Here is a 14,558-nt window from a genome sequence, read left to right on the forward strand (position 1 = left end):
CTTCTTAACCCTTTACAGGTGAAAGGGCTTTGCCTCTGGCCAGGAGGGATTTAAAGGTGTTTACCCTTCCCTTTATATTTATAACATGATGTGTACAAAGTCTAGCTGTAACAATGATCTAGACAGGCATATTCCCCACCCACCCACCACCACATCATCTCCTAGGGTACATCAACACAGAAGGCAGGGTCCCACAGCAGTGACTCTCAGAGCTCAGACTCTGCTACGGGCACTGATAATAGCTGTGTAGATGTTTGGGCTCGGGCTCGACCGTGGGCTCTGAAGACTCAGGAAGAGGGGAGCTCCATCTTGAGCCCAAATAACTACACAGCTGTTTTTAGCACCATAGCATGAGTCCTGTGAGCCTGATGCTGTAGACCCAGACTCAGACTGGCTGCCACAGCAGCCAGCTTCCCATGTAGACATACCAGATGTATCTAGACTAGACTCCTGGGTGTGCAAGACGTACTCCCTGTAAAAGAGTGCCCTTATCACAGATGTGCCCCTAAGGGCTGGGATTGGCATAGCAGCTTGTTCACTGCCTAGCACCCTTGCCAACAGCTGCTCCAGCCCTGCAGAGCGCTCTCTCTCTCTCTCTCTTCTTGTGATGTGGCCTTCCAGACGGGTCCCTTTAAATTCTCGCCCTTTCTGGTGTATCAAAGGCCCACCAATTAACAGACCAGTAAAGTCTTCAGCCCCAACTCCAGGCCCCACTGTTCTCACCCCTCCCCTCAAGGCTCTCTGCCATCCCTGTCCCCTTTCTGGACTCATGCCACCTGGCCAGTGGCTGGCATGAGAACTCAAGTTCTTCCCCTACACCAAGTTCTGGCCTAGGGATCCTATAACGAGCAACCAAGATCTGCTCAGTTCATCTCCTTGCTGCTGTTTCACTGGGCTTCTCTTCCTACCCAGCCTCTCTAAGGTTAGCCTTCGGGCGGGGCTAGGATTTGTAGGGCTCTCCTCTAGAACCTCCCAATCAATTCCCGCATATATGTGCAAACTTCAATACCCTTCTGCCTCCTGGGGATCCTTGCACTCTCTAATCCCAGAGACTGACTGCAGAGTCCCTGATTCTAGCCCGGCCACAACCCACTGCAGACTTCCTCTCTTCATAGTATCCCTCAGCTAGGATTCATCACTAAGCGGGGGCTGGGGCACTAACCTGGGGCAAGGTGCCTTCACGGAGCTCTCTAGCACTAGTTAACTCTTTTCATGCTGGCATGGGGCACATACCCAACTACAGTCCCCTCCTTAAACAGCAAGCCAGCCATGCAGCCGCCTACAGCCAGCCTCCACAACAGCATTACATCAGGGCAGCAGCGCAGTTTGAAAGTGCCGGAGAACGGTGAGCCCATTGAGCGTTACGGCATTCTGCAAATCAAGGACAGAGCAAGCGCAACTGAAGGAAAGACGCCCAGGTACTGAATCAGAAAATGGGCTTTATCCTTTTGTTTTGTCAATTACAATTGAGCTGTAATTATTTGCAGTAATACTTGGGAGAATGCTAGGAATCGTTCTAGAACATGTAAAAAGAAGGAAACATCAGTAATAAGTCATGCTCACTACAACACCTGCTATTAAATCTTTGCTAGGGTGGGGAACAGAGGCTACCAGCTCTCTGTGCAGGGCTGAACGAAGTACCAATTAGCAAGGTTCTACCGTAAAATGCAAAGGTTTAATCAATGAGCGAAATGCACTTTAAGAGCAAACATGCTAATTTTGCTCATAAGAATAAAACATTTCTACTTGGTAAGTGGCCTGATCTGTGATTGAGGAGCACTTAAAAATGCATACAGCTCCTTCAGGTCAGAGATGGGGATAGGAGGCCAAATCTATATGGCCTATCACACACTACTGCATCAAATGGATTTGTATGTCATAGAGAAGGGGCCAGGAAAGATCCTGTGGCTTCTTTAGTGTTCCATCCCCGGAGACAAACCTTATTCTGTATATTCACACACGCAAGTAAGAGGTTCCAAGGTTCCAGAGGCAGAGGCTCCAAGGTCTGTACTGGGAATCAAGAAATCTGGTGCCCCACTGATCTCGGGCAAGTCATTTCCTGGTTCCATGCCTATTTCCCTTGCTGAGTTAGATTGTAAGATCTTTGGGGCAGGGACTGTCTCTCACTGTGTGTGTGGACATATGTACAGTGCCTAGCACAATGGGATCTCTGGGAAGGCCTCTAGGTGCAACTGTAGTACAAGCATTAGGCAGCAGGTTTAAAACACCCAAAAGGAAGCACTTCTTCACACTACAGACAGTCAACCTGTAGAACTCCTTGCCACGGGATGTTGTGAAGGCCAAAACTATAACTAGATTCAAAAATGAATGAGAATTTCATTGATAGGTCTATCAAAGGCTATTAGCCAGGATGGGTAGAGATGCAACCCCATGCTCTGGGTGTCCCTAAACCTTTGACTGCCAGAAGCTGGCACTGGACGACAGGGGATGGATCACTTGATGATTGCCCTGTTCTGTTCATTGCTTTTGAAGCATCTTGCCCTGGCCACTATAGGCAGACAGGATACTGGGTTAGATGGACCACAGGTCTGAGCCAGTACGGCCATTCTTATGTTAAGCATTATTATTGCTGAGGGTTGTTTGAACAAACAGTGATAGCACTCACCATATAAGGAACTTAAAACAAAAACAAAACAAAAGAACTCCACAAAACCAAAGTTAACCATTTCAAATTCTGTGCCTGCCCCCAACTCTGCAGGGGAAAGGCTGAAAGGAAAAAACCAAACAAACAGATAAAATGTATTTCTTTATCCCCTTTCACTTATACTCACCTTAAAGGTGTCTAGTAAGAGCAGTAGGTTAAAAATAATGATTTTAATACCACGGCTGTCCTTTCCATACTGCGTTCTCGTCAAAAGTCTCAGACAATGATTTAAATCTGCCAACACACCTGTGAAACGGGGAAGTGTTTGAAGAGCCTTTTTATAGGGGGTAAACTGAGGCACAGAAGAAGCAGTGGTTTGCCCAGAGTCACATAGAAAGATGACTAAAGTGGGAGTAGATCGCAGGAGTCCTGGCTCTCAGCTCTATGCTTTTGCGACAAGCCCACCCTCTGGAGCTGGGAAGAAGCCACCACTCAGGAGCAAGAAGTTTGTAATCTCTGAGCTGGGACGCCTAACAGGCAAGGGACGAAACCACTACCTGGTTGACACAGCCTTGGTGGCTGCAAAGCCGTGGTGTCCCATGGGGAATGAGGACAGGAAAACAGGTCAGTGCTGTGGTGAGCACCAGCCAAATGGAAGCCGGCCAAGGGATTACGCGAGAGAACCCAAGGCCACACAACGGGAGACGACATTGTCAGAACAGAGTGGCAGCTCCTCACGCTGCCTCAACGGTTGTGACAGGCAAAGCTGTTTGCTGTTGAGATACCTCCCCGGCAAGTGGCACAGACTGGCTCCAGCGCTACAGACCGGGCTGGTGGAGGCTGGGACACCCCAGGTGGCCCCCAGCCATCTCTTCCATATCAACGGCTCTTGGAGTGCATGGGGGGGGGGGGGGGGTGTCATAGATGTTAAGGCCTGAAGGATCTGGTCTGATCTCCACATCACAGGCCACCAGCACCACCCAAACCCAGTGACCAAAATCAAAGCCCAGTACTCCAGCCCACAGGAGACTTGACTAGCATGTGCTGCAGGTGGAGAACAGGAGGGACCAAGGTGCACCAGTGCCCAAACCAACTCATTATCACTGTTCGTTTATTCACAGGTACAGCCCAACGAGGTCTCCAGCAGCATCAGACCCCTAGGAATAGATTGGGAGAGAATCCCTTGCAGCCACAGCCACACACACACAGCCCTGCCTGTCAGACCACAAGCTACCCTGAAATACAGAGGAAGAGAAACATTCATTGCCCTTTGACATTTCAATGCTCTTCTGCCAAGGGGATACAATTCTGCAGGATAGGGACAAAGAGAAATTCTGCTCCCCATCCTCTTAGCATCCCCATCCCCTGAGTCGAGGGAGAACCCTGCAGGATAGAAGGGAAACCCTGCCCACCTACTCCCAGCACAGGATAGGAGCCGGCCGGACAGAGTGGGAGGAACCCCCTAATCATCTCACCCTCACTCATCTGCCCATGACAAACAGCAGCCTGCAGGTCAGGGCAAAACAGGCTGGGTCTTTTTAGGTCTTGTACTGGAGATGTGCGAAGGGCCGGGAGGTAAATCTTCACACAGGGACCAAATAAACCCAGAGAAAGCAAGATATAACACATACACACACAGCTTTATTGTCATGGACCTGAGGGGGCCACACACACATGCACGCACACACACAGCTTTTATTGTCTGGGGCTGGAGGATACTGCAGAGTTACCGTGAAGAAAAGCCAGGCAGCTTCCTGGCAGCCAGCAACAAGGTGTTTAGTGATGCCAGTCACCGGCACAGCTTGGGCCATGCAACAGGTACCGTCAGCCACAATCTGTCTTTCCCAAACAGCTGCACTTCCTAAAGCACAGCCTGGTTTCTCTCCAACACAGCAAAGATACTGAGCAGTTGTGTAGCAGCCTTGGGGGATCTCAAACCACTTCACAAATGTCCCGTAACTAAGCCCCACCCCACTGGAGTTAGGTACATAGATTCCCCCTCCCATGATATAGACAGGGAAAACCAAGACTGCAAGGAGGTTAAGGTTTATGGGCCTGCTATTCAGAAGTGCTGGGCCCCCAAAGCTCCAACAGGCATCAATAGGGATTGTGAGCGCTCCATTCAGATGCACACATCTTTAAAAAAAAAAAAATTATGGGGCCCAATTCTCCTAGCTGCTCGGGACATACACAAGTCAGGGCTGTGTGCAGGCCAAGATGCATACGCATGCAAACCCTTGGGCACGAACATACACTGGGTTTTTGTGCATGCAAAACTGTACGCACGCTTCATAACAGGGGCCCAAGTGACTCGTGCAGGGTCACACCATGAGTCGGTGGCAACAACAGAACCCAGGAGTCCTGCCTCCACGTTCTCAGCCCCATTTTAGCCACTAGGCCACACTGCCACCATGATGACAATACACACGCATGTACGTAGAACAGTACATTAGAAATGCTGAGATTCACACCAGGGAAATGAGCCAGCTCTGAACCTCTTGGAGATCAATTCCCTTCCCTCTCTTAGTAAATGAGGAAGTACCATAACTTCCCATACACGTACAATCCTCCCACACACATGGGCTAAACGGAACTTGTACAAAAATGAGTGCTATGCTAGGGAATGGCAAACACCTGCCACATCTTCCGCAGAGAAGACAGAGCGCTATCAAACAAAACCAAAAAAATCCCAGCGACAAAGGGTCTCCTTCCCCATTTAATCCCCAAACACATCCTCTTAATAAACCCCGATAACAAAGCGATTACGTGCAAAGCTGTCGAGAGCTGTGCTGACCAGAATGGCTCTTTCGCCAGCTTCGAGAAGCTTTGCTGGGGGAGAAGAAAGTCATAATTCAATCAGCCGATTCCACTGATCCCCAAGCGATTGGCCTTCGTGCTGAAGGAACATTACATTCAAGTCACTGAGGTTTTTACAGCAGTACTTGCAAGGCAGAGAAGATATAAACAGCGTTAAACTGGGACCAGTTGGCTCACGAGACGGGGAACAGACAACTCGTGCTTCAGCTGCTGGTTTGAATCCAACTCTGGTGAGCAGTAGGCCAAGGGTGGTTAGCGTCCGACAGATGGGAAGGGGAGAACTGGACAGGACCATGTGAAATGAGTTTGCCGGGTCTCAGTCCCATTCCCAGCAAGCAAGGGGTGACATCAGTAAAAGTCCCACAGCGCTAGGCATCCCCATGCCAATTTGGCAGTCTCTGCGGAGACCAAAATGGGCAACAGAGACTGTGCTGCCCCTCCCACTTCTCCATACAAGATCCCTTGAAGGCAGGGTTGGGAACAATAGCTGGGGAGCACATGGGAAGCTTGAGATGCCTGGGTTGGAGATAAGCAGAGGCCTTCGAAGCACCAAACCCTTCCCCTGCACCAAATTCACACTCAACATTTATTAAGGGGTTGGGGAGGGAATGTGCTAACCGGCCCTTTAAAAAGAGACGCTCCATCAGGCCAGTATCCCTTCTCCAAGGACTGAGCTGCTATTCCTCCGCAAAGGGACGCAAGTGGCGGAGATGCCAGGTAAAAGCCAAGAAGCTAAGGGGTGGGAGGTCACTTACTTTCAGACACGCAGCCAGTCAGAAGCAAGGAGAGGAGGTTCACGAGCGGGACCAGCGAAGACATTCCCGGGCTGCAAAGGATCCTCATTCTTGGCAATGACCTCCCAACCCAGCCAGGAAGGCCCCAGTTCAGCGAAACTCACAGAGCCTCCAAAGGGACGTCAGCACCTGCAGAGAGACAAAAGGAACCGGCAGACAGTCAGACAAGAGCGTGGGGGGCAGCTGTTATCCAAGGGGGAGAGGGAACTGAAAACACATCGGACCGGGGGGGGAGCTGTACACAGGAAGACAACAGTCCCATGTGGAAACATCAGAGGACTAAAATGGCCCTGAAGCTGACTCCATCATCAAGCTGGCCTGCCCCAGGTTTATGGCTTTGGCAGATAACGACAAGCCACTTGCACACTCAAAAGGGATCATGCCAAGGAAGAGAAGAATGGGCAGGAGACCTCGGCAGAGCCTGTGTTTACAGTTTAACCGTCACCACCATGCGCTCCCTCCCCCAATCTCTCTCCCTCCCCTGGAACAGCCGCACGGGCTGGGCGACGAGGTGTGAAGTGATCTGACCTGATGGGCACAGAAATCCTCTGAAAGAGAGATTTTCCACGCACTGGAGCGAATGGAAAAAACAGGGGAGGGGGAACAAAAAATCCACCAAAAGAGACGAGCTGGGGATGGGGGGGGACGTTTCCTGTGTGCCCCCTGAAGATATCTGTGTCTGGGGGAGGGCTTTGCTCCCTGCTCAGCCAAGCTCTGGGCGCAGCAAAGCAATCGCCCGGATGTGCACAAGCCGAGGTGCCGCAGAGTCACCGGTGCGACTTCAGTGCAGACAATAGTTTAGACTCCTGAGGGCTGTAATACTTTGATCTAATTCCCACTGTCGGGCTTGGTGATGTTGAGCGGCCTGTGACAGTCAGGTCACACTAGTGGATGGTCCCTTCTGGCCTTAAACTTGAGTACTCTGACCACCTCCCGTGAGTTCTAATCCCAGCCCCGACACCAGCTACCCTCTGCGTGCTTGGGGCAAGGGGCTCCCCCCTCTGTCAGTAATGATCCTTTCCCAGCTCACAGGGCTTGGGAGGAGTCACATTTATAACGTGCTTTGATCAAGACGAGTGTGATAGAAGCACGAAATGTTTTTTATTCCCCCCCCCACCCCCCCGAGTGCCCCGGCAGGACGTAGAGCTAGCGAGCCAGTGAAGGCCTGGTGTAGAGCAGCTCTGCACCGCCGTCCCACCTCTCTGCCCTCCAGTGGAGCTGGGAGAGTCTGGGAAGCAGGAGTCACCTCCTCCAGCTTTAAAGCAGCAGGGAGTTCCAGGGAGACAGATCCCCACCCCTTTGAGCTGCCTGAGTAGCACCCAAGGGTCATCTTCTCAGTAGTGACTCTGGCCCCCGTCTCAATTGCCCTGAACACTTTTGCCAGCAGGAACGGCAGACTTTGCCCCAGAAAGGCTGAAAAGGGCGACAGAACGAAGAGCACTGACCACCTCATACCATCGATGTTGACAGAGACACCCCAATGATCAGGCGATAAACCGACACGAGACACTAGAATAATGGGGAAGCATTCTCTGTCTCTGGGGGATCCCCTTAGATCTAGGTAGGTTCTTATCTGCTGTATGTTACTTACATTAAATACAAAAATCGGGATTTGCTGCCTTTTGAAAAAAGCAACATGGGACACATTTTAATAGGATGGGCTAAGGGGGCAGGAGAGGCTGCCTAGACCCTCCGATACGTATCGGAGCAGGAAGCCATCCGGAGATGCAATCTGAATGAGCGTCTTGATCTTTCTCTGTCCTAATAACTTATCAAGACAGCTGCTTTGCAGCACTAAGGGGAAAGAACCCAGGATAAATAAGAAAGGCCCTTAGATATTACAGCTTGTAATATTCATCCCCAAGCAGCATCCTCTCAGCCAGCAGCTTTGGACTTGTACTTCACGGATTCTAAGCCGCCTGATGCATGTGGGATGCGAGGCTAGCTGTTTAACAGCTCATGGCCAGCTATTTAAAAACATGTGCGGGTAGCACAGGAAAGCAGGGTTCTGCAAGCCGGGCGATCCTGAAACGCTTGTTCGAGACACCGTTAGAAAAGCGCACGGAGGCTACCAACAGACTGTGACTAAGAACAATGGGGTGTTGTTTTTATTTTAACAGAGGAAGGCAGGGTCCAAGGGCATCAGGAATCATTGTGATGGCAACTGTTAATTAAAGGAGGACTGTGCGATAAACACAGCACAAAGGAAACTGAATCAAGTTGGTTACAGCTGGGATTATTTTCCTGCTACCCGCAAACGAGTGGCTTCTGAGTCCCATTGGTGGGAGGAAATCCTCCTCACTATGATGTTTTTAGGCACTTCAACATTTCAAACCACGGCTTGTTCAGCCTGCACCCAGAGCACCAAGGAGGTCAGCACCTATTTATCTAAACGAAATCCCCTTGTGGTCACAATAAACGTCGTTAAATGTCTCTGTGTCTCCACTGCTTTCTAAATGCGTTGCCAGCGACCTGCTTTGGCTCTGAGCTCTCCGAGCAGGAAAGAGGCAATGATACCCCCCTTGCCGCCCCCCAAAAAGCACCGATTAACGCGGACAAGTCATGTGGAACATTCCGCTGGATCTGAACTGACACCACCACTCCCCACCCCATTCCACCAGGGCTTTTACGCTGCATAAATGGTTGGGATAGAAAAGGTCTGGTGAAAGGGGCAACTGCACCGTCTTCTGGCAGAGAGAAAAAGAGATGCCAGAGGGTGACACTTCTGCTCCGGTGCTAATGTGCTTCCCAAAGCCCTTGATGGAGACTGAAAGCACTGGCAGAGATATTAGGACATGTCAACCTCAATCCAGAAATTCATCCTTCAGAGCAGGTACGTCACCTGGCTGTCTCCCCCTGGACTCGCCAGCCTCGGGATTGCAGGGATGGCAAGACGGGCTCCCACCTGGCTCTGCTGCGTAAATGAGGGAGCGATGGGGGAGAAGGCAGGGAGGGAAGGAGAAGAGAGGAGGCTGCTCCATTGTCTTAGTATCGCTTGAATGGTGGCAAGAAAGCACTGGATATGGACGGAGTCACATATGCATCCACCAGAAGTCCCCTTAGCCCTTAATTCTCTCACCTACCCCATGACTGTCACCCCAGAACAGACCAATGGTTCACCTAGTCTGCCTGTTGGATTCTTGGGGAAAGGCATAAGTCCCCCAGAAGGCACCTAAGCGTATTTAGCTTCCTGGAAGGAAATTTCTTCCTGGCCTCTAGCAGGTGATAGCTGACACCCTGAAACATGAAGACCGGCTGACCCTTATAATAATCATTTGTGTTATTTGTATTCACAGCAGCATTCCTATATACGCTGCAGAATACACATCGCTGGGAGACCCGGCTACAGCCCGGCAAGCCTCTCCCATTCTCCAGCATGGTTAAGGGTGGGTGCCAATTACCTTGATGTATGCTCAAATCACACGGATTTCATCACTTCTGGTCTCCCTTCCTGTGTCTGTACACGGTCTGCCTAGACCGTAAGCCCTTTACAGACAGGCATGATGAGGAGACACCTGCCCCGATGCCCCAGCAAGCTATTGGCACTGTACAAGTGAGCGCAACGGCAGCTGTTCTCAGGGCAGTAAAACAGCGCAAGAAGTCTTACCGGGCTCCCTGACGCAGGATCTTCTGCGGCACAGACAGGGCCTACGGGCCTCCATCCTTATTAGAGGATGCAGCTAAGTGAAGAGCTGGGGTCAGGATTGAGCTAGATACAGCCGTGTTTCAGAAACTAGATGAATTCTTACAGTCTCTGGGGCTTCCTAGTGCATCTGATCCTCTCCCATTCTCCAGCTGCAAGCTCTTCGGTGGCTCGTACGGAGCCATGCACATGGTCAGCTTTTAAAGAATAATAAAACAGGAAGCGCTTTGCTGCGAGTAGCCCTATAGCCCGGCTTCTCTCACAAGAGAGACAAGGGACTATTCAGAGGTCTACAGGAGCTAGGCACCCAGGGTAAAATTTTCAAAAGCACCTATGTGATTTAGGAGCTTAAGTTTCATTGAAAGTCAGAGGATCTTAGGCTAGATCACTTAGGTCCTTCTGAATATTTGACTCCCATCTTAATGGGAGCTGGACATCTAACTCCATTAAGACCTCCAGTAAGAGTGGGGGTTTATCCAGAGAACATCTTAGCCAGTGTGATTCCCAAAGAGAACGAAAATCTGTGCTACTTCGTGAGGGAACCTCTCCCCAATCCTGCTAGCAACAACTGTGTTTAAACAGAAAGAAAAGGAGTACTTGTGGCACCTTAGAGACTAACCAATTTATTTGAGCATAAGCTTTCGTGAGCTACAGCTCACTTCATCTGGAAAATACAGATGTTTTTATACACACAGACCATGAAAAAATGGGTGTTTATCACTACAAAAGGTTTTCACTCTCCTTACAATGTGTATGATAATCAAGGTGGGCCATTTCCAGCACAAATCCAGGTTCCTGTTTAAACAGCCATTGCTTGAATGGTCCTGAATCCAGCATGGGTAGGACTACGAGCCTGGGATCTGGACTTCTCGTTGAGCCTCTTAACAGGTGAAAAGCTGCCACACAAGATACAGCTTCTCCTCCCCATTTCCTCCCTGAAATGCAAAAAACCACCACAACCTTCCCCCCCACCCCCCCACCACCTAATTTGGTGGAAAAAATTCAAAGTGGTTTTTATTTTGAAGGATCTGAAAGAACCCCCTTTTTATGGTTTTTGGGGAAAAAAATTGCTGAAATTTTTAAAAAATCAAACCCAAAAGTTCAATAATAATTTCAATGACGTTTTAGATTTACAATTTGGATTAGTTTGGGGGGTTGATTTTTTTTTGGTGAAGCATAAAAAAAAAAAAAAAAAAAAAGACAATTTGCCCATGCAAAATCATTTAAAAAACTTTCACCCAGCTCTCATCATCCATGATTAGCTTTGGCATCTCATCTGCTCATAGAGTGCGGTGGGACGATTCCCTTGCACCCCACCAAGCCACGTCAGTCTATTACCACAGGAACCTTACAGAGAAGAGGCTGTATTCCACATGCTAATGCATTCTCTGAGTTGCCAGTTCAGTTTGTACTGCACATTAATAAAGGTCAATGGGTCACCTCATTTCCTGCCCCAATGAGTGTGTTTAAAAAAAAAAGCTTTTAAAGCACAATCAATCACCAACCAGTCTGCCATCTCCTCTCCAAAAAAAGAAATCTGACATCTAAACAAACAAGCATGCACCTCTAGCTCGCTGCTTCATTATGAGTCAGCTCTCGTTGATCTGCCCAACCAACCACCTTAACAGAGACCTGAGGGAGAGGTTTGTGTGATGTGGGCAGCTGCCCGCTTGGACAGCTCAACCAACCACCCCCAGTCAGCCCTGCTGACAGTTCCGGCAGAGCCCTGGGACCGAATGGATCTCAGTAGGTGACTTCTCCTGGCGTTCCTAGAGGCAGGGCCCGGCAAGGAGACTCCAGCATCATGTTCGAGGCCAGCTTGCAATTCTGTAACTAGGTGTTAATATCCAGGGTTCTCCATGCAGCATTGACTGTCCATGCTACAGTCCCCGCCCCCCCCCTTTTTTTTTTTAAAGAATGAGCAAAAGCACCAGAGACCCCCACTCCCCCTACCGTGCACTGACAGCATTAATTTACACACCCCATTCCCCTCCTTACAATAGGGGTGTTCCCAAACCTCCCTGCTCCGAATTAGCCTGAATCAAGCTAACTGGCCCATTCTGGGTAACAGAAGATGGTTCTGCTTTCCAGGCCAGTTTAATCTCAGCATCAAAGTCCTGAGGCGGGAAACTTTTTCCCCAGCGCAGATGTGCACAGCTTCCTTCTCCGTGTGGCCGGCAACACGACCCCATCTGGGACCTAGGTTCCTCAGAGACAAAGGGTTATCATACACATTTTAATAAAGGGGAAGTGCCAAAGCCTTGTGTGCTACCAAAAAGCACTAACCAGCCTAAATTTTCAAAAGTAACTAATTGTTTTGACTGCCCAACTTGAGACACTGTACTGAGTGAGGGCAGGGGCCTTGATTTTCATATGGCAGGTTATCGGCAGTTTCTGAAAATTAGGCCTTTTTAAAGGCACCCAAGAAATTGAGGCACTCAAAATCACTAGCCCCTTTTGAGAATGTAGGATACAGGTTTCAGCGCCTCTGCCATGGTGGATATAGCCCTGGGTCATTCAGTCAAGACCCTTATTAGATGGTAAATATCATCTAGCTCTTAACTAGTGCGTTTCATCTTTAGATTGCAACGTGATTTACCAAGCAAATTAATGTCATTATACCCATTTTACAAATGGGGAAACTGAGGCACAGCGAGGGGAAAATGAGTTGCCCAAGGTCAGCCAGCCAGCGGCAGAGCCAGGATTAGAATCCAGGTCTCCTGAGGCCCAGTCCAATGCCCTATCCACTGGGCTATTCTGCCTAATGCTAGGCTCTAATATAGGTGCTTCTCATCCTTAGATCTAAAAAAAAGATTCACAAAAAAGAACCCGAGCGTCGTTACCCTCCATAGGGAAACTGAGTCAGAGTGCGACAACCTTGGATCTCTCTCCTCTCTGACCCACCCCCCCGATCTCTTCATGCACTTGTAAACCCAGCTCTGAGTGATAGGCTCCAAGGGAGTGGGGAATGGGTGAATCCATTTTGGGTGAGGGGCAGTTCGTTCTCCAACAGCTGCAAAAAGGCATTCTGGCATACAAAGGGTTAAACCATAGAGATGGCGTGGGGGCGGGAGGCAGGCAGGCAGGCAGGCAGGATCTGAATTGTGTTTCAGTCATCAGGAGAAATGAATTCCCCACCCCCACCCCCTTTTTCCAACAGCGACAGCTCTGACAAGCAGTGATGAATTTGTTGTGTCCAATAAGTGTTTAGCGGGTGCAGCATAGCATGGACAGGGGGCAGAGGAAATGGCAGCTGTGGCCAAAGGGGATTCGCAGATCCGAGGGATCAGGAGCCCACAACAAAGGGCAGGAACGGGTTCAACTCACCAGGCTGGACTGCACCTGTCCTTTAAAACACGCAGACACCAGCAACTCCTAGCTCCTAGGTGGCTGGACGCACAAAGGCAGGGAGACCCCAGAAGGGCAGGTCAGCATTGCAGCTGGGAGCAAGACTCTCCGTCTAGGTAGACAGGCTCGCGCCAGCACGCTGAAAATAGCGGTGTGGACGCTCCGGCTTGGGACAAAGCTCAGAGCCCGCCCAACTGCCTAGGCTTGAGAGCCGGGACCTCCACACTGCCACTCCTAGCCCGCTACCTCGAGCCCCTGATGCAAGGCCGTCTACCCAGGCTTGCTCCCAGCTGCAGTGGAGACGCCCCAAGTGACCCCAGGTGTTACAACAAAGACACAGACACCCTGAAATCATGCGTGTAGTACAACTGCAGATCTCTCCTCTGGGATCCCGGAAAAAGGGGCAGAGCCTCAGGGGCTGAACAAAGCAAAGGCTTTAAAGACAAGCCTCCATCACCACGTCCCACTCCTGAAAGAGGGGCTCTCCAGCCGCTCCATTATGCAGCCTCTGAACAATGAGCGCCCCCAGAATCCCATTCTCCAGGGAGAGCCGAGCTCTGTCTCTAACAGAAAAGGCTGGAGTTGCAGTCTTTTGTCTAGAATACAAAGGCCCTGATTCTCCACTGCCCTGCACCCTGTATGGTCATTCATACCAGTGCGAAGTGGGTGCAAAGCACAAGTAGCAGGTGTAATTGCACACGGTGCAGGATAATGGGTAACGGAGAATCAGGCCCAGAACCTCCCTCCCTCCCTCCCTTCCCCATCCCTCCTTCACAACCCTTCAGCATTTACCAGCAAATCACTCCAGATCAGCACCCAGCAGCTGACAGCATCAGAGCTAACATTTGCTTCGGCTCCAGGTTAATACCTCGCATTTCTTTTTCAGGTTCTGTTTTTTTGTTTTTGTTTTTAAAAGCTGAGCATCATTAGATCCTCTGCCTGGGTGCTCTGTGGGGCACAGCTCGAGCCGTCTCTTGAAGCCTGCCATGCACATACCCATGGCGCTATGTAAATAACCATCCATCATCATTACCTCACAGTGTCATCAGCCCAGCGCATCAGCCAAAGCCCCCAAAGGAGAAACAGAGCAGACAGAACTGAAGGAATACTGCAAAAAAACAACCAACAGGGTACGTGCGAGCTTCCCCGAGAATATAGCCAGATACAACAGCAGCCATTCCCCCACGTACCTTATTCACTGTGCAGAAACACCACCGTTCTGCATACTTGTGTAAATACGCCGGTATAAACGCGCATGTTTCACAGAAGAATGCATAATCACAATTGAAACTAGTGGAGGGATGGAGGGAAGCTACCTTCATCCAGTTGAAGAGCATGCATACTGCACCAG

At 50.1% G+C, this 14,558-nt stretch overlaps 1 protein-coding gene across 31 annotated transcripts in view; it reads right to left on the reverse strand.

Annotated features, from left to right (window-relative positions):
• The window catches only part of PTPRS (protein tyrosine phosphatase receptor type S), a 243,923-nt gene that overhangs the window by 125,739 nt on the left and 103,626 nt on the right, over positions 1–14,558 (reverse strand). For all 31 annotated transcript variants that reach the window (XM_043535967.1, XM_037885516.2, XM_037885504.2 and 28 more), the window contains exon 2: positions 6,178–6,345. In XM_043535967.1, the coding sequence (XP_043391902.1) occupies positions 6,178–6,265 (88 nt within the window). In that variant the 5' untranslated portion in view covers positions 6,266–6,345. The remainder of the gene's footprint in view (positions 1–6,177; positions 6,346–14,558) is intronic.

Source organism: Chelonia mydas, chromosome 25, assembly GCF_015237465.2.
Source record: "Chelonia mydas isolate rCheMyd1 chromosome 25, rCheMyd1.pri.v2, whole genome shotgun sequence".
Taxonomy (NCBI): domain Eukaryota; kingdom Metazoa; phylum Chordata; order Testudines; family Cheloniidae; genus Chelonia; species Chelonia mydas.